The 27,887-nt window shown below is 41.9% G+C and overlaps 1 protein-coding gene across 11 annotated transcripts in view; it reads right to left on the reverse strand.

Annotated features, from left to right (window-relative positions):
* The window catches only part of tjp1a (tight junction protein 1a), a 97,075-nt gene that overhangs the window by 65,756 nt on the left and 3,432 nt on the right, over positions 1-27,887 (reverse strand). For all 11 annotated transcript variants that reach the window (XM_034572572.1, XM_034572555.1, XM_034572522.1 and 8 more), the window contains exon 2: positions 15,782-15,995. In XM_034572572.1, the coding sequence (XP_034428463.1) occupies positions 15,782-15,995 (214 nt within the window). The remainder of the gene's footprint in view (positions 1-15,781; positions 15,996-27,887) is intronic.

The following is a 27,887-nucleotide window of genomic DNA, read 5'->3' on the forward strand; positions in this document are numbered from 1 at the left end:
CGTTATCAGACAGTTTCTCACGTTCACTCACCACACATGCGTGCATATGCCTGCACACGGTCTGACTCCAGCTACGACTGACCCAGAGGGATGCTTCTCCCCGTGTATGTGTCCCTCCGCCTGCACGAGCAGTGTGCAAGTCAGTGCATATGCCTGTGTGATCCTCAGCATTACACAAAGTGGCCTGAGAGCAGAGCCAACCTGGTGTGACATCTGTGAAGGCTGTGAGATAATCTACATGACACTGCCACTGATAGCAGTTGAGATATTGATTTAAAAAGCGGCAGCTCTAAAATTAGATTCCTATGTGTTCTGATTGAGCCAAAGGCATGCACCTCTGTGGTAATGTGAGCCGAGCTGAGAGTGGTGATCAAAGCTTTGATGGTGGAAACTCCTGGAACTCCAGCAGTCCTGACTAAAGTCAACCTCACTATGGTGGGGCCCTCTGGCCTGACCTCCCGTTCCCTTCCTCCCTCGATCCTCTCTCCCTGTGATAACAGAGACATTCCTGAGCTCGTTCCCTGCCTCGCCACAGGCCTCTCCCTTAATTCCAGCAGAGTGTGTGGAATGTTGGACTGGGGAACCAAGCAGCCAGAGGCAAACAGACGAAAGGAAATGAACAACATTAATAAACCCAGGTCTGTTATGGCTGCTGGTGCTTGAATCACCTGGATGGACCGAAGGATGGGAAGGATGGGAACAGAAGGATGGACCGGCACATATGCATGCACACAGGCGCGCGCACACACACACACACACACACACACACACACACACACACACACACACACACACACACACACACACACACACACTAGAGCAGAACGAACATCTGCAATACAATGTGCAGATCTGGAGCAAGCCTGTCCATATGTAACTGTGTAGTTGGATTAACTATGTAAGGGAATCAGAGGACTGGATTACAGGAAATGAAATGATCTTTTGAACACGCAGATTAGACAGATCAGATCAATGTACTGCTGATGATCCCAGCAATAAAATGTCGAAGAACCCAGCAAGAAAAAAGAAGAAAGACTGTATTTATTAGAACATTTTACACAACAATTTCTTAAAAACAATGTTTTTGGATAATATATTATATTTGTAATGACGTCCACTACTGTTACCATGATAATGAGGTCAGAGAAACGCTACTTTGATTCTGGGACAACTCTGATCTGCAGCCTGAGAAACTCAAACAGAAAATCCTAAAATGAGCAAATTCCAGACAGTCAGAGAAAGTGAAAGAAATAAAGCGGCTGCAGGCCAGGTGAGGAGAGCAAATAAAATGAGAAGATGAACCAGGAAAAGATCAAACGGGGAAAAAAGGAGATTTGGCAAATGTTATAATCCCGACAAGAAAAAAAAAAGAAAGAAAAGAAGAGGTGGACACTTTGTTCTGAGCGGGTCAGAGTGATGGCCTGGAAAAAAAGGGATGAAGGGCAAAACATATCAGAAAGAGATATGAAAGATATACAGCATGGGAGCCGAGCCCGACTGGGGGCATAAATCTCCACCACTCCTCCATGCTTCTGGAAATCAATTTTCTCCATTGGTAGCTGCTTTATTTATGGCTTTATTTATAGGTCACCATTAGGGATATACCATCAGCAGCTTGGATGACTGAGTTGTTGGGAGAGGTGGAGCTTGGTGGGGCAGAGAGGGGGGGGGGTCACCAATACATCCAGCTGCCACAAATGAGCAACAACAATAAAGGAATTTTAACCGACCGATTGTCAAAGTGCAACAAATACTGGGTTCAAATTATTTCTTCAACCAAGAGGTTATGTGTTCAACCCGTCCGTTTGTTTGTGAGCAAGATGCGAGAAGTACAGAATGGATTTCCACGAAACTTGGTAAAAGGATGAGATTTGGTGTTTTTCAACATTTTCGCCATTTTCCACGAGAATAATTCATGGATCTGGGTGTAAAAATGTAGGCATATTTAGAGAAGTGATTGTAGTTCAAACTTGGGATCATTTGATTTGGAACTCGCAGGTGACTATTTTGATCCTGACAAACCCAATGGCTATGAGTGTGTGTGTGTGTGCCCGTGTGTGTGTATGTGTGTCAGGCTTCCAGTCTGTCTGACAGGAACGCGGCTCTTCACACGGAGAAGACGGGATCAAAAGGGACAACGTCACAGAGATGTCACATTCGCTGTCACTGCACCAAACACGGGGGTTTGGTGACCTACTCCAGCCCCCAGTGACTCGACACGTCTCCCTTTCTGTCCAGTTTGTCTCCCACCACATCATCCCTCACTGTCATACTCATGCAGCTCCTTGGCTTCCTGTATTCCTGTGTATGTGTGTGTGTGTGTGTTTGCCAGCCTGCTTCAGGACGAAGGAGGCCAGCCAGCTTTATTAAAAGAAAACAAGCAGGAGAAATAACGCGGGATACAGGGACATGAGGACAGTTAATCTGTTGGCAGCATCACTGAGACTCTGAGGGAGCTTCCACTGGAAAGAAAAAGCGAGAGATATATATTATTTGAGGTTGCCTCACTGAACAGGGCTCCTCTGACAATGCTCTTAAGTCACAGCTAAGAGGGGATTCTAATAAAAAATACCATAGATGGCACCAACCAGGCTACATTTAATGCTCAAAAGAGGCATCAAAGAGGTAGAAAGGTGATATGGTACTTGGGCAATGGAAAATGACAGCGAAGAACATAGTAAAAAGGAGTAAAGAATTGTTTTTGTCAGTCATTCAGAGTTCTGGCAGGCTCCGGGAAAGAGGCGCTGACCCATGGATGACAAAATCCCTATCACCTGACTGATCAGTCATCCCCCGCTGCTCTTCTCCCTGCACCCTCACTCTTAATGAAAAACCTCCAGCTAAGACTCGACACCACCTCATAATCACGAGCAGGGGTGCTGTGGAGTTCATATCTGCCTTTTGTACTTCATCAACAAGAACAAAACATCAGAACATTTTGTCTTGTTCAGCTGCTCCCAGTACAAACATCTCTTACACTTTCAGTTCAAGGGGTCACGCTGATGTTTGGCCTCGACAACCACACTCAGAGTTACACCAGCCACAGCTGCTAAAAGCTGACCTTTCAACTGCCTCCACATTAGCCAGTATTTGAGACATGAAGATATACATAAAGTGCTGATGACTCTGTGCCCATCTCTCTCTCTTATTCACCCTATTAATGTGATGCTTCACACAGATCTGTCACTTTGCTTGGCAGTCACATCCCCAGTGGGTTTTCTGGATTTGAGATATTCTGGCATCTGCTTCAGCCATGAAGTCACAGGCAGCCACAGCAGTGCAGACAGCGGCAGGAGATCTGCCACAAGTTCTACTGTGTAGTAGTGAAACATACATATCGAGCCCACATATGAAATCAATGTGGTTGTTTACATGAAATCTGAGAGTGTTGAAGTTCACAGGTTGTTCCAAAGGAAGAGATCCATCTTCTTTTGACTCATGATTGATGGACACCCAGTTAAGATAAAATCTTTTTTTATCAGCCTGATTCATCTTTACCTTCCACTCTCCTGGGCTCTCTCCACATCTGAACATCAGTTCACTAACTGCTTGGGAATTATTAGAAACATATGAGAGAGATAAGAGAGGTGTGTAAGTGTAAGCATGTGTGTGTGTGTGTATGTGTGTGTTATATGAAATAAGTCTATTTTTGCTGAAAAGCAAAACCATCCACTCCCGTTGAGACAGTTAAAATGGAGACCAGTGTTGAGGAGGTCAGTGGTCTGCTCCTCTGTCAGTGGTGGTTAGTGGTGAAACTCTGCCCTCTGCAGGATGAAAGCTCTCACTGACCTGGATTTCACAGACTGGAGAGGAGCTTCAGTGCTGTTACATCATGTCAGTGTAGCAACAGCGCTGCTAGTGGCCACACGGATGTACTGCACAGTGTCAAAGCCCGTGCATGGTGGCAGATGCATAATGGTGCTAAGGGCTTTGAATTTGTTTGGCTTATTATGTGAATGCGATTCTCATGCTAACAGCACTATTTATTATTTACGTGTGCTCAAAGGAGGAGTTATTGACAGACACATTAAATAAACAAATATCCACTTAAAACTACATTATAGTCTCTTATAAACAATTGAATGAATGTTTATATGTTTTAATAGTAGCTCCTCCTTTGGGCACATATAAAAGGAGGCTAGTAATAGATGAAGAATGACATTAAAGACAAATACAGTGACAATAATGAGATAAAATCTGATAAAATATGTGTAACCAGTCTGACCATAGACTTTATTTTAAACAACTATATATAAAAAGAAAAACAAACATAACCAAATATATAGAATACAGATAAACCATGCGGACACTGATATGTCTGTGAAAGGCTCATATCAGCCAACCAACAAATCAGTTGGGATCTAAATATGCATCATAAATGTGCTTATACCTGCTTATTACATTATCATGTGTTAACAGTTATCACATGTATATATAATGTTAACAGTGTTATATTCAGAGTCACTTCATTTGAATTCACGTCAGAATCAAACCGTGTCATGCATGTTTAAACCCATGCATCATAAATTTGACGTGATCTTCAACCCCAAAGGTCACAGAGATCAGCCTGTTCCAGTGTCGTGTCAGTCAGCGAAAGATGCTGAGTCATTTTCCTCAAAGAAACGTGCACACACGCACACAATCGCACACAAACACACACTTTCTGTGTCCTTCACATGTACTAATTTGAATACAAATCCTTTTTGACTAAGATCTTGAGAGTCAGAGATAATTATGTATCATTTATCTATTATTTAAGAAACAGCAACACACAAGAAAGCAGTTTCACTTCCTGTATTGTCGTTGTTGCTGTTATACATTAGACAGTTATGTAATTTTATAAAATGTCATGTCATGGAAACACATCTCTGTTGAGGTCTTTAGGATAAAACTATTCCAAATGCATGTTATGCATATTAATGATAACTTTGAGAATATATACAAAAGTATTCATTAAAATACAGGTTTTTACGTCATGATCATAAAAATATGAGAACTAAAATAACTGGTCAGTTTGGGAAATTAGGTCTCATCCCAGTTACTCAGCAGCAGCACAGGACATCCCAGCCTTTTTTAATGCACTCGGGCCGAGGGGCCATCAAAACTGTGAGCGGAGTACATCTCTCAGCAGGTAGCTTCCTGAAATAGCAACCTTGATCCTAATGGTGCACAGCACAGCCTCTGGCTTCTGATGAATCCATCCTGAGAGCCCCCCTGCCCCCGAGCAAGCAGTCCTCCTGAGGCACGCACACACAAAGACACACACACACACACGCAGCGATGGACAGAAAGACATACACACGTCTCCACGCACCCGTCGGCTTTGACTAACCCATTTTCTCATGTATCTTTTTGTTGTTGTTGTTCTTTTTTCACTTGCTTTACTGCTCTCTGCCGTCACATGCCACAAAGTCAGGTTGCAGGTTGCTATCATGACTTCCCCTGGGGCGTGTCACCTGACAAAGTTTCACATTGCTGGTGGTCGGTTTAGTTGAGAGGGAGAATAAAAGTCAAACATGAAATGGGAGCCCCTACAGGTGCCAGCGTGGAGAGAAAGGTTAGAGACAGAGTGACCTCTCTGGAGGACGTTCCTGCTGCACTGAGGAGACTGACATTGTTGAAAGAGGGCAACACTAATGATATGATGCAAACAGGTAAAGGGACAGAGGTGACACTATAGTCTACACTTCTGCTGATGTGATAAAAACATTAGATGACAATATTCTGTTGAAGACTTTCTTCACATATTTTCAGCTGCACACAGATAACAAGTCACTTATTTAAGTATTATTTAATGGTCAGGTCTTTTATACAGGTGCACAGTCACCTGCACATTTTCTGTATATGAAGCTTCTTCACCCAATGGGACATGTGTGTCATGATAAGTCAAATCTATCAGTGGCAGAAGATATTAACCGCTGCCAAGGAGGTTATGTTTTCATCTGCGTTTGTTGGTTAGTTAGCAGAATTAATCAAAAACTACTCAACTGATTTACATGAAATGTGGAGACTGACCGATGAAAGAACCCATTAAACAATTATTTTCTTTAACAATGCGAGATTTTCTTCAACATTTTGACTCAAAAAATGATCAATGGATCTTGATGAACCAAACCTGGCGCATTTAGGAAACTGATATGAGCCTGTGTAATTTGTGTTACACAGAATGTGTTGGGCCTTGGTGGAGGACACAAAAACTATTGATAGTACAATAGTCATTATAATGCTTCACCAGAACACTGGATAAACTAAAATAACACGACTAACAGACCATAAAAAATAATGTGATTTTCAACAAGAGAAATTCAAATTATGTGGAAGGATAAAAATATCTAAAAACCAAATTGAGCTCCGAATTTCTTTCTAAAATTAACGCTTAAAAAGGAAAACAAGTCACACTCCAATAATTAGCATAATACTGAGGACAAGTACAAAACCAATTATTTTACCCGACCGAGGATTCAGCTCACTACATCACAGCCTCCATCATCTCAAGGCACTTTGCAAGGCACATAAATCACAATACTAGAGAGAGAAAACCAAACAGTTTCCACAACCAGCGAACACTCTTTGACAGTGGAGGGAAAAAAAACCTCCCTTTTAACCTGCAAAAGAAACAGACTGGGTGTGAGGCGGCCATCTGCCTCGACCGGTTCGTGTGATGGGAGATAAACAAGGTAGAGGAGGGGGGGGGGGGGGGGAGGAGGAAAATGGAGGAGAGCGTGCCTGTGCAGCTTTCTGTGCATGTATCTTTCTCACTTAATGAAGATTTAAGTCTCTCGGGTGTTTGTGGTTCGATTCCTTTATTGATTGTCAATTGCAGCCTGTGGTCAGAAGACGAAGATGCTGTTTTTTCATGCTGTGAATTTGATGGTTGAAACCATCTTTCTTAATGAACTTGACTCAAACACTGTGTGTATGATTGGGGAGCTGGAAAATCTATGAGAAGTGTCTCGCAATTATCTGTTGTTTCTTAGACAGACAATTAACTGGGCTAAGAGAGAAAAATCATCTCCAGATTAATCAATACTCACACGGATCATTAGTTGCAGCTCTAAACATACAATCATTATGTGGTGGTTAAATATCTTTTTGTGTAAGAGTCACCCTTGATACAAAGATAGCTGAGTTTAGGTGGCGTGGAAAATAATCTCTCTTTAAAAGCTCTAACATAAAGCACAGAGATTTTATATTTTACTGAATCAAATCAATCAAAACCAAAAAGAAAGAAATAAACTGCGCTCTTTGACCTGGTTTCCCTCTGTGCTCTCTCTCTCTACATAAAAAAACTGTACATTATCACCCTAACCTCCCACACCCAGGGTAAAGTAATTGTGTTGCCATGGAAACAGAGGAGAGGGCCTAAATTGTGAGCTGCCGAGAATCCATCCCATCTCGTTAGACGATGCTGCCGCTGCTGCCATGTGGTACGAGGTGAATGTTGGGAGACATAAATTAACCCAGTCTTCTCTTTCATAATCCAACAAATCTCATGCATGAAGCCACCGACCGCGCGCTCACAGCCGACACAACGGGGTTCCCGCCACAGGGATGAGATGGGAGAATAAAGAAAAAATTAAGAATTATAATCCTACTTAGCTTCATTTTACTCGAGACTACAAGGTGTTGTGATTGCTTTTAAGTGAGATAAATTATTCAGAGCGAAACATTTCAGCAGCGAGACGAGAAATGGAGCTGGGACCAGCACGGGGACGGATGTGCAAGCTGAAGCTAAAATTACATCAAACACACCCCAGCTACTGAAGGTCAGTGAGGAAACACTGTCAGTCACCGGGGCTGAAAATAACTGGGAGAAGTGTTTAATATGAGGATTACATGTTGTGACTAAATTAAAGCTTATCCGGCACCTTGAATGGAGTCGGTGGTATCTCGCAGGGAAAGCAAACCCCGGGGTGATTTGCCCCTGAGAGAGCTGCCAGGTTGGGGCTTACTGTTATTTATTCAGTATTGACAGCTACCTACGTGGTGGTGAGAAAAAAAAATGACTATAAATATACTGTAAACAAACACGTGAACAAAGAGCGTGAAGGTGAGAACAGTAGGTCATCTTTAACCAGCTGTACCTCACTGAATCAATACTGTAGCGTTGGGACGGGGCGCGGCCGAGCTTGTGGTCATCTGAGCGAAATCCCACCTTCGCCCCTTTTTTTCTCCAATCAATATTATCATTCATCATTCACCTCTCTTTTGATTTTCCATCCTTCCATCGCTCCCCCTTCCTTCACTCATCCCGTTTTGCCCGTACCCTCTAGCACCTCCTCCATCCCGCTCCTCCTCTGTCCCCATCTGAGAAATGCTGACCTGCAGACTCCCTAATGCCACCAATCAATATCACACAGAGGACGGCAGAGCGCCGGACATAATAATATGGAGACACACTTCTCACAGCGCACCCAGCCAGGCGTCCCTTCAGCCACTTCTCCAAAGATCTTGCACACATCTCGCACATACCAAGAGTGATTGATTAATTTAATCTAATTTTATGTGAACTGTTCCCTATGACCCTGCGTTAAATGGGGCCTTCTCACTTACAGGCTGCTGCTGTGCATGTCATAGATCATTGCTTCATCTATCTATAGAACCAACATTGATCCTGCATGCCCTTCCTGTTTGACATTACCGATGCACAGTGCCGCGGGATGAGCCAACATGAGGGCCAGGGAGCGTGTCATTATGCAGAGGGCTCCATGTATTTAAACAGCTAATGAATCACTTTCCGATCAAAATCAAAGCCGTAGGGAAGCTGAGAGCTGAGGCCTATAGATCTGCTGCTGGTTAATGGTGAATACGATTAACGAGGGGCTTGGTCGGTCGTCGCTGGTGGCTGGCACCCACGGCCACGGACCTGTGATCAAACCCTATGAGCTGAAACAGTGAACGTGCAACCGGAATGAGCGCTGTACTCCGCCCTTATTCCCCCCTCTCAGTCTGTCTGTTTGTTGGTTTGTCAGCAAGATTACGCAAAAAATACAGCAGCGATTTCCATGAAACTTGGTGGAAGGATGGATGGCCCATACTTATGTTAAACATGCCCCTGTCAGCCTGTTTGCAATATTTCATATATAAGTGTAGCCCATTCCTATGATTTATCATTCTGCGAATATACGACTCCATGATAACTCAATACTTATATGCAGAAATGTTTCACACATCATTTCTATTCCAGCATTATGACAACACTGACCTGATCTGGAATTGATGTGATTATTAAATCAATACATACGTGTCTGTCTTTGAATTTATGTTCAGTAATTTCCGTAATAAATGTAGTGCTTCCCCCGGAGGAGGGTAAAAGCAGAGACAGTCTCCATGCGAGGTAAACCCCTGACTTCATGTGCAGCTTTCTCTTTATTGCATCATATATCTACAAAAGTCATATTCACAGCCTCCACAGTTTGTGTGAGCATGTGCCTCTGAGCTTGTGTGAGCATGTGTGTGTATAGTTGTGTGTGTGTGTGTGTGTGTGCAGCCAAGACACCACTGCTTTGAAGGTTTGGCTTCCCCCTTCAAATAGAGTCTCACTTCTGTCAGTTTTATAATCACTGGATTATGGTGAAAATTGAGGCTTAAACTAAACTGTGAATTCAGGGAATCCTTACTCCACTTATATCCATATATCTGCCAACCACATCTGGTTAAAGGGATAGTTCACTGAAAAATGAAAATTCACTCATTATCCACTCAGCACTACGCCGATGGAGGGGTGGGGGAAGTGTTTGAGTCCACAAAACACTTCTGGAGTCGTAGAAGTAAATTGTGTAGCAGCCAAATCCATACAATTGAAGTAAATGGTGACCAAGACTTCAGACGTATTAAAACAACAGAAAAAACACAACATGCCTCCATAGTGCTCGTGTGGTGGAAGTGGCTAAGCTAGCGGACTTAGCTACACGATGGTGTGTCCGAGGGTCCATGAATGCACCTTGTAGGAAGATATCAGCGGACTTTTAGGCTTAGAACACGCTGTAAATGACCTGGTTTCGAGTCGAATATTAATGTCGGGGCTTGCGGATGCTTGGATGACACCACACGAGCAGTATGGAGGCATGTTGTGTTTTTATTAAAGTCTAAAGTTGGTCACCATTTACTTCAGTTATGTATCGGACTATCCCTTTAAGACACACACAGGGAGGTTCCAGGCAAAGCACGGGCACAGAGATATAATCACAGAGGCCCGTTTCAGCTCAGGTAAGATAAACGACTTGTATGTTGAATGTAATTTTGTCCTGTTGTGTCCTGCTGAGGGATGATGAAAGTGAGTTATAAGGTGTCTGTAGAGCCTCCCGTCTATCCAGGGGGAAATGTATTCATCCCAGTGGAGCATCCTGCATCCTCCATGTCTAACCTCCACACCCCCCTCTCATTCATCACTCCTTTTTGTAATCTCTCTTTTCTGCTCTCCCCGTCAGTCAGTCTTCGAGTGTCTGCACCCATCAACACAGCAGAGAACCTACAGGTCTGCCTCACCACACCTCAAGTACATGATGAGGTTAATATGTTCATTGTCCACAGGAAGTGGCAGTTCAACAGATTTTTGCACATTTGGTATTTTACAAGAAGTAGTTCACAGAAAACCTTTTAAGGGCCGGCTGATATTCAGTTAAATCTAACTACTTGCACCCAAGTACCTACAGTTTTGTTGCTGACTACGTGTTTGCAGAGTTCTTTTTTCCTTCATCATCAAGAATGTTTCAATGCCTGCTTTCATTCAAATGTATTACGATTATTTGTTTATCAGTGGACGTTCTCCTGTATAAATCTCAGTGTTTATACTACCAGTTAAATAGCATTGATTTTTACTGAGGTTGATCCTGTTGCTGTTAATAGGCTTTTTAGTCTGAATTAAACCAATTAGCAAGGTATCCAGTGGTGATGACATTAAAAAAACTGTATCAACAACAGTGTTCGGCCTGTTTCTGTTTTTTAATCTCGTCTAAAAACCATAAAATAATCTTCTTCTTTACCTTTTATCACTTTATCAACATTTCTCTCATTGTCTTTTCTTCTGAGTCCTTCAGGTGCACATGCACGCATGACTATGCTTGAGAAGATGTGCTGGGAATGCACAAACTTGTGTCCTGTACGCATGTCTATAATATATGCTGACATATATGCAGACTCATGTTTATACATTGCCTTGCTGCTGTGCATGCAGTAAACACATAGGCATGCCTGTATGTGTGCATGTATACATGGTTAATTCTTTGTGGGTTTTTTCTCTGACATTGTAAATACATATATGTCCAGCGTATGTTGAGTATGAGAACATATAGAATACGACTGGTGCTTTAGTGCATGCATGTCAGTACTTAGATAGATGTATGTGTGGATAGTGTGTAGTTACTGGGAGCTGCAATCGTGTGTAGTTATTGGGTGGGGTTAGCTCGTCACAAATCACGTCTGATGGGATAGATTCATGCATGAATAATTCACGAAGGCACACAAGATTAGAACCTGAAAAATGTATATTAAATTGTTCCCAACGCTACAGTATTGATCAAATTTTTTTTATCTTGAACAGATGAGTTTAAGTTAGCTAAGGTTATTCAAACCTGACCAATGAAGGTGGCAAATAAATGAGAACATTCTAAACTGAATTGCATTATGTATTTGAAGCTACTGACCAATCTATATTTTGTCTGTTTTTATCCCCATTAACTTGTAATGGTCCTTGACAAACATAAATTGAGAATTTCTGTGTGACCGGATCTACATGTATGACTCCCTTTCAGACCCTAAAGGACTAAATTCAGAAAATACATGGTTGTCAATCTAAATGTAAGTCTGTTTCTCATTTGAAATCTTTTTTCTGTATCCTTGTTGTTTTTTTGAACGGACCAAATGGAAAATTAAAGCCACCGTGCAGCGAGATCTATCAGGAACCAAACTAGAGCCCAGCAAGTAAGACACAGAGCTGCGTCACATGGATCTCACCAAAAACAGGGATTTCTGACCTCAGCTGAAGGACTCACACTTCATACTTTACAGCAACACACACATGCACTGAAAGAGATGTGTTTATCCTCTCACACTGTTGAAAAGAATCAATCCCTTGCTCTACAGTGAAGTGCACATTGGCAGCTACTTTGCATTAGAAGACAAATAGGGGAGAGGAGGGATCAGACAGTATTGAATAAATAGCAGCGGAAATCCCAGGGGGGTTCACCCAGTTTAACCACAGACTTTTTCTGCTTTCACGGTGCTGTTTTTGTCGCCCAAAAATATCTGCGAGAGACAGAAAAAGAAAACACTTCATCGTGAAACGGATCATTTCTTCCATCTATTATTCATGTGGCAGACTTAGACTCATGGCCATGTTGTAATCGGTCCACAGTAAAAGCTAATGTACGTGAGTAACATGCTCCGAGCAGCCAATATTGTTGCGAGGGCTCGCTGAGGTGAAATGGATAGTGGGGCTTTTTTTAGTCTGCATCTGTGGAGAAGGAGAAGGAGAGGCGTAATGGAGAATGCCTCAGAGTGAAACTTGGCAAATTGACCACATTTTAATATTGCACAAGATGAAACGTGCTGTATATGGACAGATATTTATTGTTGGTACGTAATTTTGCAGCTAAAGAGACAGAGGTAGAAAGGATTCGGAGGAGGAAGGGGGGGTTTACTTCCGCGGGAATTCTCAAGTTCTCTTGAGGCTCCATTTGAACACCATCCTGGCTGATGGATGCTCTTTAAAGATAAAACTGTGAAGCATCACTGAGACCCGGTTTCCAGCTCTGGCTCGTCTACAGTGATGCCTTTTTGCATTAGTCACATCAGAGACAGTTAGACGAGGAGGAATACAACTTGTACAAGAACAAATCACAAGTAAAAAAGCTGTCAGCTGCATATCTCTTTCTGTCTGAGATGCCTGAGGTGCCTTTTCTTCACCTATGGCAAAAAAAAAAAAAAGGTATCTTTATTGATATTGCAAAAATAATACTGCAGTTTTGAAAATGACAACAGCTGAACAGATTTTTTCAAAAGTGTCTTAACCCATTGTAGGAGGTGAAAGTTGTAGTTTTTAATTGGAGCACAGATTTACTGACATTGCCAAACCAGTGAAAGAAGCAACACCAGAACAGAACATCTTTATTTACGCCAAAATGAGAAGGTATACGCAGGTTTTTTTAACACCGGTAAACCTGCCGGAGGAATATGCCTTTTTTTCCCCATGCTGAGTCATGTTTGATGTCCCGAAACTTCCCTGTCCTGCCAGTGGTACATCTTGCACAATATGAAGAAAGAAATCGCTGTTGCAGCTTGTTCCCAAAATATAAAAACGTTCATGGCTTTTACGCGCCAACACCTGGAGGTTCAATGTGCATCATAACATCGTGACTGAAAGGTGCAATGTCAGCGTCTGGACCGCCAAAATAAAGCGGAAGAAGCAGAAATTAGCGCAGAGTTGATAAAAAACGATGAGTGAATGCCGTTTGCCCCGAGTACCCAAGGTGCTAGTGAGTTTTTTGACCAGTGGAAAAGGGGCTTTAGAAATCCCTGTTTCATCATGTGAAATAACCACAACTTTTCTAACTTTTAAGGAAGACTGTGTTCATGTAAGACCCCGTCACGTACAGGAAAAGCTGATTGGATAAATGTGTTTTCAGGGTCGTTAATATTACAGTATGTAGACCACCTCACAACTACAGGCCTGGAATTTAGTACACAAACTGAAAATTACAATATGAATAATTAAAATAACAATTAAATATATTTTCCTCAAACTTCTCAGCTCTAGTTTTACCCCAGTAACAGCGTTGCTATTGTTGGATGCCGTACCCCCACCTTCCCACCCCTCGACCCACAGAGCTCCATGAGTGCTACAAGTTTTTGTTATTGTCGATGACATAACACCAAAGCCGCATCTAACTTTCATTCACCATCTGCCTCTGCTGCTCTGGCACCACCCAAACACTGCCGGTACTTCAATCACGTCTGAAAAGTTATGGGGGGAAAAAATGAAATGATTTAGGCCAGACGACTCACTGTCAGGATTTATGCATCAGAGATCTCAAGGTTGTTTTGAGAATCTACGAGATATTTTCGCCTCTGTCTCAAAATTAGCAACTGACAGGAAACTTCACGCCAACAGTCAATCAAACTGACACTCTCGGTCAGGCCGACACAGAGGTGTGTGTGTGTGTGTGTGTGTGTTCCATCTTTCGGGTTGGCGAGGCTGCGATGAACACGATCCTGACTGTCACCTACACCCAGCGACTTCCGCTGTCCACCTTCAGCCCTCCTTCACATCAATAATGGATTTACTTGTTTGAACTGCAAATTCCGCTTTTAAACGTAATCCTACCAAGTCCCTCTCTCTCCTGCGCTGACGATAGGCTGGCTGCTGTGAGGGGAAGAATAATGACTCCTAACACACAGACACACACACCAGGCAGCTCCCAATTGAGGCCAGCTAAAAGCACGCAGCACACACCCTCACAAACACACTCACACACGGACACACCACAGACCGTCAAGATGGAGAGGAAGAACGGGGGTGGACACGGAAACGTCACACTGTGAACATTTATTTAAGGAGAAATCTACAAAGGGTCAGGTCAAGACATAAAGAAAGAAGTGAGGGGACAGAGACACTCAGTAGTGCTGCTGTGCAGAAGAGAGATTTATCTGCATCTGAGTGCCCACCGCGCGCCCATGCCACACACACACACACACAAAAATATCAGCCTTACCGAGCATGCATTAGTAGCAAGTTGGCATGCTTTTACATCATAAACTGTTGGTTGCTTTCCCAAAAGCCACATCCCTCACAAACACACACACACACACACACACACACACACACACACACACACACACACACACACACACACACACACACACACACACACACGCACACACACATAGGTACAAACACATGCTTTCACACACACACACACACACACAAGTACGCCTGAGATGACCGGTGGAGAGAGTGGGCCAAAGGCAGTTCTCAGCTGAATGGACAATCCCAGAGTTAGTAAGGGTTTTTAGGTCCAAGCAGCTTACCCAATCATTTATCAGATTAATACTTTTCATGAGAATAAACCAGTCATAGAGAGAGACATATGGAATGTGTTAAACGGTGCTCATCTGAAAACCAAGGAAATATTGCATAACCAAAGGTCATCCTGTGTGTGTGTGTGTGTGTGTGTGTGTGTGTGTGTGTGTGTGTGTGTGTGTGTGTGTGTGTGTGTGTGTGTGTGTGTGTGTGTGTGTGTGTGTGTGTGTGTGTGTGTGTGTGTGTGTGTGTGTGTGCAGAGCTGCAGCTTGTGTAAATGTTGAATCTGAATGGATAAAAAATTTGACATTTATTGTTATCTGAAAATAATTAAATGTAATGTAATCACAGCTTACATTTAATAAAAGAATCATTATTAAATACTTTTTACAGATGAGGTTGTCATGTGTTGCAATTCCTTCCTGATTTAAATTGGAATATATCAAAGAATTTTTCGATAAATCAAAATGTGTTGAGAGATGAGAAAGGAATTGCAAATTGTTAATGACAGTGGAATAATAATTTAGAGGTTTTTTCTTTTATAAATGACAATGTTTTACTGGTTTCAGCTTCTTAAATTTTGAAAATGTAATTCTTTTTGAAGTCGCATGACAGTAAGCTGCATATCTTTGGGTTTTAAAGCCCTGTTCAAAACTCTGGAGTGTGGAAAAGAGGTCAGAGTGAACATAGTTGTTATTTGCAGCCTGAGTATCTCAGTTTTCCTCCTTTGTTTGTACATGGTTAGTGGTGAGTGAGCCTTACATTGGCGTCAAGGAGATCCATGCTGTCCAGGCTCTTGCTGCGGTGAATGCGGCCTTTGATGCGACGCAGGGAGGGTTTACCCTGGCTCATGGGCAAGGAGAGGGTGGAGGTGGCAGTCATTGTCATAGCACCAGCGCCACCGGTAGCACCTGAAGCCCCGTCTGAGCAGCCGGGGTTGCCTGAAGGGGAAGCATCTCCATCTGAAGGGGTCACCCTGCAACGGAGAGGCAAAGAAACAGAGGTGATGTTAATGTTTGAAGCCAAAACACCTTGATCGCCCCCTGGTGGCTGGCTGTAGTATAGAAGAAGTAGAAAATCCTTTCTCTTCCATGTTAGTGGATGGGACATGTACAGAACTAAAAACTCAAAATACACATCATCCTTTTTTTTCAAAGATGGGCATTTTATGTAGTTATTATATCACTGATGTATATTTTCCCACAAAGTTTAATATTAGTTAGTTATTTGATGCTCTAAGAAAAGGGTGAAATGTCATGATTGACAGCCGAGACAGACACGCAATTGGCTGAGCTCCTGTTTTGGCCGGAGCTTGATACCATGGAGCCACTCTACGAACCCTACTGTTGAGATTCTGGCTCTAAATGATGTCATCATAGCTAAATACTGGGATATGTGGAGAGATGTCAGCCATCTTTATTTACAGGTCAATAGAGTAAATGTGTGTGCATGTAAATGTAATTTGTTTCATTTTATTTGATCTTAAGCTTTGTGCTGTACAGAGAGTAATTCAGCTCCTATTTTTCAGTAATGACTTAAGTGACAATATTCCCACAGCTTTAATTGAGAGCAGATACATGTCAGAGACTTTTTCATATGTTTTGAACTCTTAACTGTCTCTGATGCTGTATGGCATGTGGGTTCAACCACATGACATAACCACTTCCATTAAATACCACAATGGCCAAGCTTTCGCCAAAGAACCGTCCACATCACACACACAGTGTGAGGAGGCACTGCTGCATATCTGAGGGAAAACATAAAGATGCCCGGAGGATGAAAGTGACATAACTTTTCTCTTACTGTCTTTACTTTTTTAAAGGACATCCTCTCCTGTTGGCTGTAGGGCCATTCAAGCAAGTGTGAGTAATTAGGCTGAATGTCAGCGGGTAGCCTGCGAATGGAGAGTAGGTACAAAGCATCCACTTGTCTTCTATTATTAACCCACAATGAGGAGGCTGTGGTTCTTACATGCATGACTGCAAAGGAAGGGGATTTCCAGGGTAATTTAAAGTGAATTGTCAGGGAAACTGACGATTCATTGTTACGCTGACAATTTTCAATGGCATGGTTTTAAAAGCTTATAAAATACATAGAACAAAATGTCATTTTTTTTGTGTCTCAAGATTGGAAATATTTATAACTCCCACGACTGATTTGCAGACTGCTTGGACTAGCAGAATAAAACTGTTTTCAAATTTAAGTATAATCATATTAATACAACAACTAGCCAGGTAGAGATCAACAGACATTTCATTATAAGGGTTTCAACTTCATAGATCTGAAATTTTATCCTTCTCTGTGTTTTACATTATTACAAATCAAATATCTCAGAAGAAAATTGTGAATAAAAGTTAATTATTTATGGAAATAATCATTGATTTGAGCTTTATAACAACCTCAGCTGTGTATTACATTCAAACATCACAGGACGAAGCCTTAGAAGGAGAAGATCTTTGTTGCACTTGAGACGGATCTTAATGACAAGTGATCGGCCAGTTTGAAGGCTTGTACGAAAGCATTAGATGGTGTTAGAGCTGACGACTCATGACAGTCCGAAGGAAAAAAGATAAACTTCTGTCTGGAGGTGGAGGAAGTGAACAAAGTAACACACTCTCCCCAGAAAGAGAGTCCACCAAGTTTGTTTAATAAAATTACTTCAATTTGAGTCGCCAAAAACCCAGTATGTAAAAAAAATGGATATGCTTTATTTGTTCATATTTTAGGTCAATCATTTGCAAAGTCATATAAAGACATAACGGAATTTAACAGCACATATACCATTGACTCTATGTAAAGATGGAAGTGTCTTTACTTGCTCCTACTATCCAGAAATGAAGCCAAACTACGTATACCAGATATGAACGCTGCCATCTTGCAACATGGCCGCTGTGCACACTCTTGAGAATCGTTGAGTTCCTCAGAGACATCGCGGGAATACAATAATGCTGATCACTACTTCCAGCATTGTCACAGCATTTATGGTAAATTGGTTTTACATCCAAATTTAGACCTTAAGCTCTGTCGATACATGTTGCTTTTTGCTTTCATGTCCACTGCAGGATATGGATTTCAAAATGTGCGTATTGATAGATGGTTCAATACACACAATGGAGGCAGTCGTTCGATTACTAACTGCAAACTACAACCTTTAGTAACAAGAACATAAAATGAAGGCATTGTATTTAACTATGTATTTTTCTGTTTTCACATTCCCTTTTCTGCAGCTGCAAATCTTGTTTTGATGTAAAAAAAGTAATAAAACCCGAGGCAGCTCAACAGCAGCTCAGTGTGTCTCGTACGAGAGCTGCACGGCGTCTCAGCAGAATAGTTCTCACTTAAGAAGAACAGCCTGGAGACCTGTTTTGTATCTGCTTTGATTCACACCTAATAGTTTGATTCAAAATAGTCACATGCCTGCTGATTTACTCTCTGGAGCGGTAGGCGCCGCGCCCATGTTTCACATTCACTTCTCTTATAGGAGTTGAAAAGTACCATGACGGATTAGAATTACTCTTGATTTGTCAGTGTCAGCTGTCAATCATGATGTCTCACCCTGTTTTTTATTTAATTAAACGAATTAACGTCAAACTATTAAGAAAAAACGAGCACTTCATAAATCAGTGTGATGAGATCTACCTAGTTACCCACAACATATATTTAGATTTTTTTAGACCCGTGTCCCATCTATTAATGTGGAGGGGGCAGGATGCATAAACTATACTGCAGCCAACCACCAGGGTGACCATATTTATACAGAGTCATTGGTCTGTATAAAATTTCAAGGTGATCCATCCCGTAACTGAGATATGAGATATGACAAATGTTATCCTGATGCGTACCACCAATGTGGGTGCAGGTTCTAAATGTTCTATAATTAGCAATGTACATCGATGATGACATTCGTAAATTATAGTCTAAGAGCTAATGCACTTAATACGTAGTTATGGTCTCTTCAAGTCGCTGTCCTCTACTGTGACCTGTACTCAATGCATTTGTGTATTTATCACCAGCCAGGACACACACACAGAATCTAGAGGAGCCCCGTCACCGTCACAGTAATCCCAGTGTTGTTTCTACAAAGAGACTCAGTTCACACATCCAGAAGCAGCTTATGTGGCTCTGTGGGTTTTACCAACGCTGTTCCTAAGAATGAGGAGTGCTGACATGGACTGTATCTGTGTTACTTAAGGGGGGGGGGGGGGGGTCATACAACCTGCATTTCACTCCGCTTATCCTGCACTAAGAGATGAAATCACTGAAGAGAAACTGAGAAACATGAAGTGTTCGGCTGAAGGATTTTATACATCAGTGCTTCCATGATGGTGTTTTTTATGATATGTGAGTAGTTTCTAGAAAAACATTAGTTACCTCCGCCAGAGAGGTTATGTTTTCACCCCTGCACCTTTGTTTGTTTGCTGGTTGGTTTGTTTGTTTGACGGCAGGATTACACAAAAACTACAAAAAGGATTTTCCACTAAACTTGGTGGAAGGATTGGAAATGGATGTTCAATATGAGGAAATTCCTCATACAACAGATATAACATTAGCCAAATCATGTGGGGAAAAAAAGACAGAAGCTTTTGTTGCTCTACAGTCTGGTCCAGACAGGCGGCATAAACATCAGGCTACAAATATTGAAAGTAGAGCAGCAGAAGGAGCAGACGTGTGAATGCTCACTTGATGCTGACCGATGAATGATTCATCATCAGTGAAGCTGGCGGATTTTCAGGACGATATATTGAGCCGTGCGAGGCAGTGGATTAGACAGTCTGGCTGTCTGAGCAGACAGAAGTTGGTCTCACTTTTCACTGCCTCTGGAGAAATATGGAGAAACTCACAAACACGCTGGTGTGCTCTCACATACACAAACCCAAAGAACAAACAACAGACGACTCCCGCATCTTATAGCCCAAAAATAAAGAAATAACAAGGAACATTAGGCTCTGACTGCAGAGAGAAGTAAAGTTTATGAATATTACATGAGTCTTCAGCCCGAAATAGAGAATCTCCCTCCTGCCCTGGATTTAAGAGGTCATTGGCAAAGCTTTCCAGATTACCTCATCCCAGAATCCCAGCAATGTGTAAACGTTACAGAGCCTAATTTTAGAAATAAAACATTAGTTGATTCATATATCTGCAAAGCAATAATTCAATCATAATATTGTTTTAAATAAAAACATAATTAAATTGCAGTAGATACAAAAATAATTAACGTGAAAAATTGTTGCACAACATCATTAAGAGATTATGAAAGTACATTTCTGACCTTGAAAAAAGCAGCTGATGAAACAATCTCACTTCTAGTGTGACTTCTTTTATATTCAGTTGTACATTCAAGGACACCAGATAGACCTGAGATGACTAATTGGTGAGGAAGTAAGAGAAAACAAAGTTCTCATGGAGTCTTTTCTTATTTTATTATATTTTAGCAAAGATATTGGATCATTTGTTGAAATGAAATCTAGAGGGAAAAGTCAATGTTTGGTGAAGCTGTTAGTAAAAAATGTGACCCTGATTACACACTGCTGTTTGTATGATGACAAAAGCCACTGGAAACTACTTGTCTTTAGCAATGCAGTGTAGTTTAAAAGGTTGTTATACTATATTATCTATTGTGTTAAATCTTCATCATAAAAGCAGTAACTAAAGCTGTCAAGTAAATGAGTAAAAGCTCTTATTTACATTCCACCACAGCAAGCTGTAAGCTAGCTATAAGGATAACTGCTCCCTTTAGTCAGAGTGCTGAACCATCGCAGTGATAATGTCTAATGTTTTCGACATTATCAAAGAATAGAATGATATGGTGGGGGGGGCGCCATTCCTCAGCTTGCCAAGGGCACCGAAATTTGCAATGTATTTAGTTAATGTATTTGCAGTGGTGCTTTAGCCTGCTCTGAAGCAGCAGCCGCTAAAGAGGTAATGGCTTTTTTATTTTTAACAATGTTATTATTATTATTATTTTGTCGGTTTATTTTTGCAAAGGTCTTTATGTTCTTTTTGGTTATATATGTATTCTGTGGTTATGGTTCATTATGTAATCTGACGCAACACAATGATAAGGTGACACAGTATTGTGATAAGAGTTATATAAATATGTAAAATATACGAAAGCCTTACAAGCATAAACTTAATAGTGTATGTTCAATCAAAGCCAAGCAGCTTTGAACATCTTCAGTCATCTGCAAAAAGGCCAGTTACATCTAACTTCAACATCTTAATACATAACTAAATTTAAACCAGTAAAATAATTTCCATAAGCCTATAGTCACCGGCTTTACTAGTGTGTGAGGGTTGGGGGTTGGGGGGGTTGGGGGGGGGGGGGGCACAATGTGGCTATACAAGGCCACATTGTCCTGTTACCTCAGAGGTGTTATGACAGATCTTCAGATGGAGAGCACTTTGTGGAACAATTGCTTCCGCTTAGCGAGGACTACAGAGACAAGAGCAGGTGTGCTTCGTCCAAATCCTGACACCTCTCAGCAGCAAAGCTCCTGGTGTCTTACACACACACACACACACACACACACACACACACACACACACACACACACACACACACACACACACACACACACACACACACACACACACACACACACACACACACACACACACACACACACAATAAACTGTATGATCCCCCTCACAAATGTCCCATCCTTTTCTAAGCAGGTGTCTCTTACAACTAGAGACTGACTGTGTTTTTCACTGTGTGTTATCTTCATCTGCGTTTTATATCATGTCCAATAACAGTGGACTGTGTTCTGACCAAGAGTCCTGATGAGATGCCTTTCCATTCTGGGATTTGCCTTTGTTCGTATCTTCCAGCTCATCGGGGCGACTGTGGTGAATCCAAAATAGCTGCAACGACTTTTCCTCGTTACATTTCTATTTCTAGACCTTTTCAAAGAAGCTTTACCCCGCCAGTATGTTAGTCATCTGTTTTTACCTCCCTGTATAAACTCACACACTTGCCACGGCCACTGTCACACTGGCAGGAAAAGTTAGAAGAAAAAGATAAAAGAAGTGGAAAGCGAAGGAGGCAGGTGAACCGAGCAGGAAGGAGTGTGATGCTGCAGGGCAGAGGTGGAAGAAAAAGGGGCCGAACAGCACAAGGAGACAGACCATAATGCAATGGGACAAAGGACAGGGGGGCACTGTCAGCGTACATGGCTTGGAGGTCACCCCGACTGCTTCATGAAGCTTGACTGTTCAGCCGGAAGTGATGGCAGCTGATGAACATGCATCATTCTGCTAAAGGGTCGCCCGCCTACTTCAGGGGACAAGTGGTGACAAGAGGTGCATGACACATCCTACTTGATCCGGGTAACCTCGTTGACCCCCCCTAGTAGAAGAAAGACACAAATGACTAATACCCTGGCCAGCTCAAAACGTCCTTAAAAAGGTCTGAGGAGGAAAAAAACAAGGACACACATTTCAAAAGCTGTTATTTACTAGTCAGGGTCTGTAAGCCCTTTAAAAGCCACCTGGGCAGAAGAGGCGGGGACAGAAAATCTGTGGGGGGATCAAGACTCTGATTAGGCCAGACAGGCCTGACAGATGGACAGACCAGATTAGGCATATACGTGCATCAAAAAAGACGGGACAACGGTCATGTCCGAGCGGTGTATGACCCCTGCAGAGAGGAAGTCAACAAACACGACTCTCAGCTCTCTCTCGGCTCCGTAGCTTCACCTACACTGGCTGACAAACAGGGATGGAGCTTGGTCCAAATAACAACAAATCAAACGTAGGTCATGGAGGTCATTTATGTTCTCGTAAAATATTCCACAATCAAAATTTAGAACAGGTTACAAAACTCTATCTTAAACAGGAGACATATCAACCCATTCCACTGACTGTACCAGCTTTTTTTTTCATTTTCAGACATAATCTACTTTACTACTTTATAATAATTGTAATATAATATTTGTGTGGAGTCTGCATGTTCTCCCTCTGCCTGCATGGGCTTTCTCCAGGTACTCCAGCTTCCTTTCACAGTCCCAGATTGGGGTTAGGGTTAATTGGACAAACAGTTTAGATCTATTGCATTGTATGCTTGCCTTGCAATTTGCTGGTGACCTGTCCAACGTGCACCCTTCCTCTCGCCCAAGTCAGCTGGGACTGGATCAAGCTCACCCGTGACCCTCGAAGGATGAGCGGCATAGATAATGAGTGGATGGATTATCAATAACCAAAAATGAATAGCCTCAATTATGTTAGAGCCCATTAATGGTCACAGACGTACTGTATAACTCTGGCGGGCAGAGGAAAACAAGGAAAAACTAACTTGAGATTTCTGTCAGAGAAGAGTGGACCCCCCTCCGCTTTGTCCTTCTCTATTTGTGGGCCGGCAGTGATGGATTCCATCTTGTCAGCCTCCTGTGAGCCCCTGTGACAGTCGAGAGTCACCAGAGGCCGAGAACGTGTGACTCACAGATTCTAAAAGTCATTGCTGCTCCGCGTCTGACTCTGGCCGGAGACAATGAGTCTCTGATAGACCTCTTTTATCATCACTGCCGCCAACAGGCTGTTTAAGTGCTCATCACCAGACCCAGAGTTAGGCTCAACACGAATACAGACTGCTGTCAGACTCAAGCCGGGATTCTGGAGAGGCAAACTATTCTATCATTGGTTCAGTACTTCACTACAAAGAGAGTAACATAAGGAAAACTATTAAAGGGCAAAACATCTTGAATATAGTAAGTGTACATTTGTACCAAGCCATAACAGGAAGGTGCAGATGGTTGTTTGGTAAAAACGTTACAATTCAGCATTGGTACATTTTAGTCAGAACCATACTTAAAACAAGAATCCTGCCGAGCATTTGATGCCAACATTCAATCAAGGTTTCAGTACTTGACTCAGTTCCCCCAGTAATCAACAATTATTTAGGTTGGATTCCCTGCTCTTCAATAATTAGGAGTCTAATTCAATGGTGCCTGAAGAATGTACAGTGAGAAATGCAAAAAAAAAAAATGCTTCAGCAGTGTGTGTTTGTCACTCACTGTCTACTCAGGTGCTTTACAGTGCTAGCTAGTAGCCCTTCTACAGTATATATAGTTTCCTCTGTAAATAATAACAACATGCAACAAAGTCCTGGACAGAAACCTCTCGAAAAAACATCAATCATTTTCATTCCAAACATCATGTACCAGACTCTCTCTACTGACAATCTGTCTGTAACTATGTCTGAACACAACTGACACTCTGTCTTTGTTCTCGTGTACATTATTCACCGATTGCACATTTCAAAACTCGATTTTGACGTGAAGAGCTGGATGTAGGGCTTCAATGGAATGAGATTTAACAGTGTGATAACATCTAAATCAATGCTGCCACAATGTAAAAGTTACATTACACGCAAGAGTCATGCATTATAAAGGGTTACGTAAAGATGTAGTCAGGAAAATGTGCTAAAAGTATTTGAAGAAAAAGTACTGAGTACTTGTGACTATTATACTATTATATATTTTATTATTACATTAGATTTACATGGGATTTAGATTATATTACTCCTGCTTGATGTAAAATCAGGTTTTTACTGATGTAGTTGGTTGAGGTGGTACTATTTTGATCTATTTTGTATCCAATGGCAACTAATTATTAACTTCTTAATGAAATAATTTGTTGATTATTCTATCAATTAATCGATTGATTGTTTGGTTTTGAAAATAGTGACAAATGCCATCACCGTGCTCAAAATAGTTGCCAGAACTGGTAGAACAGTGCAGTCAGAGTGATTCTGTCTGAACCTTGAACACACACTCACTCACTTATGTCAAACCCCCGAGCTGGGATAGTTTGTGTGTGTGTTTCTTTATGGGGTCAGCTTGCGGTCGGTGTGTGTCTGTTGGTAAGTCTGAAGTAACTGAATTGACAGGCAACGCAGACATAGCCAGGAGCCGGAATGATAAAAATGATTTTGTTCGGGAATTCTATGATCGACATTTAAACTGTCACAGGTTGTTTTCATTAGAGATTAAAGTTGTAAATGGTTTAACAAATTTTGGCTCACTGCATATCCGTCAATCAGGACAACCCCACGCTGCTTTTTGGGATGTCCAAAGCTGACTTAAATGCTTTTTTTGGGGATGGAGATTGAGGATATCAGTCTTGCTTCTCTCTGCCATTTTCTTTGCTACATGTTTGTGTGTGTGTATGTGCGTGCGTGCGTGCATGCGTGTGTGTGTGTGTGTGTGTGTGTGTGTGGTGTGGTGTGGTATTGACAGGCAGTTGAGGAAATGGTATACCCTCAAACTGGTATGCCGCTGCAACCCTAGCTGGGTGATAGGACGAATATGGCCTGTTGAGCAGCTTTATGCCACCTTAAATCAACAAAGTGATTTCCACTAGATGTCTCACTTGTAAAACACTGTCTTCCTAAACTGAGTTGTACAGGATAAAATAAATTCCCATATAAATTGTTTTAGCATTAAACTGTAGAAACTCAACAAAGTAAATCCTAAGGAAAGAGGTATTTCTTCTTCATAGTTATCACCCACACCAAAAAACATAAAACACACACCACAGGATGCTCGGTGAGTGGGTGGGGGTAAGGGGGTTAGCCACGAGTCAATAAACCCTGTGTAATCTGTTCCCTTTAGTGGCATAAACCATCTGAGAGGAGATTACAACCGTTCTGCCAAAGTAAGAACATGCAAATTCCTAATGGACAGAAAAACTGAATACAAACACATACACACACACACTCATAAGCACCTTTGCATATACTCGACAAAGAACTGAGAGCAGGAGCAGTGAGCTCCAAGACTCTAAAAAAGTCATGACTCGTGTTCCTTTAAGATCAGACTTCATGACTTTAATAGAAACAGGCTTGTCTGACTTTAGGGAGAGGGAGCCAGAGATACAGAAGAGGGAAAAAAGGGTATTTCTGCATGTTTTTGAGAAAAGTACTGATTATCATGACAGGCCCACCCTGGACTTGGGCTCCTGCTGAGGTAACTAACGCGCGGCATTGTCAGTTTGTGTGAGATTACGCATCATGGCCTCCACTAGAGGAACTGGAAGAGCGGAGGGGGGTAGGACAGGAGTTGCTGAATGTGTGTGTCATGTATGTGTTTGTGTCTGTTCCTCTGAAGAGCTGGGAGGGAGGACGTGTGGACAGGCAAATCAGTGTGTGTGCATGTGTGTGTGTGTGTGTGTGTGTGTGTGTGTGGGGGGGGGGGGGGGGGGGGGGGGGGGGTGAGTGTGTGAGCGTGTGTGCGTGCGTGCGCATGAGTGCATGTGTGTTTGGGGGGAAGAGGGGACGCTGACTTTATGCATCATTAAGCAGGTGGACTGGGAACACCAGGCGGAGCTGTCACTGTGTAGAGGGGCAGAATAAGACATCTGGCGCACAATCCACCCACATGTTATGAACAGCCATGACCAGTTTCAAGTAACGTCATCAAGCTAATTATTATTTATGGGCCATCTCAAGCTAATTATACTCAAGAGGTTGTTGAGGATCTTTCAAAGTTGTATATGACGTTTTTTTTTCCTTCTTCATTCAGTGAAGGGAGTCTCTCACTAGCAATGTGACAGATTTATGAAAAACACAAACCAAACGCTTTAGATTGGTCTGCACAGAAATCCATTCACAGCTTCATCACCTGCAACTGGCTGACAAGATCTAATATGTTTACATGTTGCCGTAGGGGGCATGTTCTCATTTTCATGTTTTATTCTATTTCAGCATTCACAAAATTAAGTAATTATGCCAGAGATGAATGAAGTCTAGATCACCTCGTAAGAAAGCAACTAAAAGCAAGAATGTACAAAGATGCTGTTGTTTTTTTTACATCATTCAAATTTCACATATTGCCGAAAAACATTATCTCAATAATTGCTTAAATTACTGCAGATGAGTCTGCAAAGTACATACATATTCTATTTCCAAAGCAGCAGTTCAAGATATGCACTTCTCAGCTTTTAGCTTTGCTGGATTGAGATCAAGAAAAAGGCCACTGATCATCATTACGCCCGCGTCATCAACCACATAAGAAAATGCAAAATACCCAAACAGAAGTGGATTAAATGACACCAGGTTAATGTTTTAATGATAGTTGCAATGAACAGCTCCTAAAACATAATGGATGGGAGTTTTTCAATCACGGAGGTTAAATGTTCTGGAAGATTTCACATCCAGCTCCTCATCTATTTGTCAAAGGGAGAATCATACCATTTCTCCTTGTGTTTTGTGAGGCTATAAAAACCTCAGTCAGTTCTAAATTGTGTTATGCCTGTATGTGGATAGCCATTACTTTTATCACAGCCAGTGCTCATGCTGTCATTGTCTTGGATTTCACCATCATCGTTCATTTCTGCATCATCTCCTTTACAGTGACTCACAAACTAGTATCCAAGCACTTTTGCACCCAGTCGCTGTTCAACCGTCGGAGAGAGCAAACCACATTTGACTTCAAGTTTAGCATGGTGTAATATTTCCTGAACAATCTCAAGATTACTCAGCCCACTGGTTGAATTACTCAAGTGTGTCTAAACAGCTAGTCTGGTTCCTTCCAATGTTTTGATTCCATGCACGGGTCACCAAAGCAGAAGAGAAAACCAAATTCAAAGCTACAGGACTATCAGTGGTGGAAATGATTAGCTTTTCTGGGATGACAGCAAACTGGTTATCATGTTGCTACTACTACAAGTAACAGAACATACATTCATGCATATGGGGGGTTAGGGCTATGCATGTATGGAGATGATGGATGGGCAGACAGTCAGACAGATAGAAAGACGGATGCAAGGGGTGGATGGATGTACTGACGGACAGTAAGACAAATGGATAGATGGAGGGATGGATGTATGATGGATGGATGGATGGGCAGACAGTCAGAAAGACAGACAAACA

Source organism: Hippoglossus hippoglossus, chromosome 3 (genome assembly GCF_009819705.1).
Source record: "Hippoglossus hippoglossus isolate fHipHip1 chromosome 3, fHipHip1.pri, whole genome shotgun sequence".
NCBI lineage: Eukaryota > Metazoa > Chordata > Actinopteri > Pleuronectiformes > Pleuronectidae > Hippoglossus > Hippoglossus hippoglossus.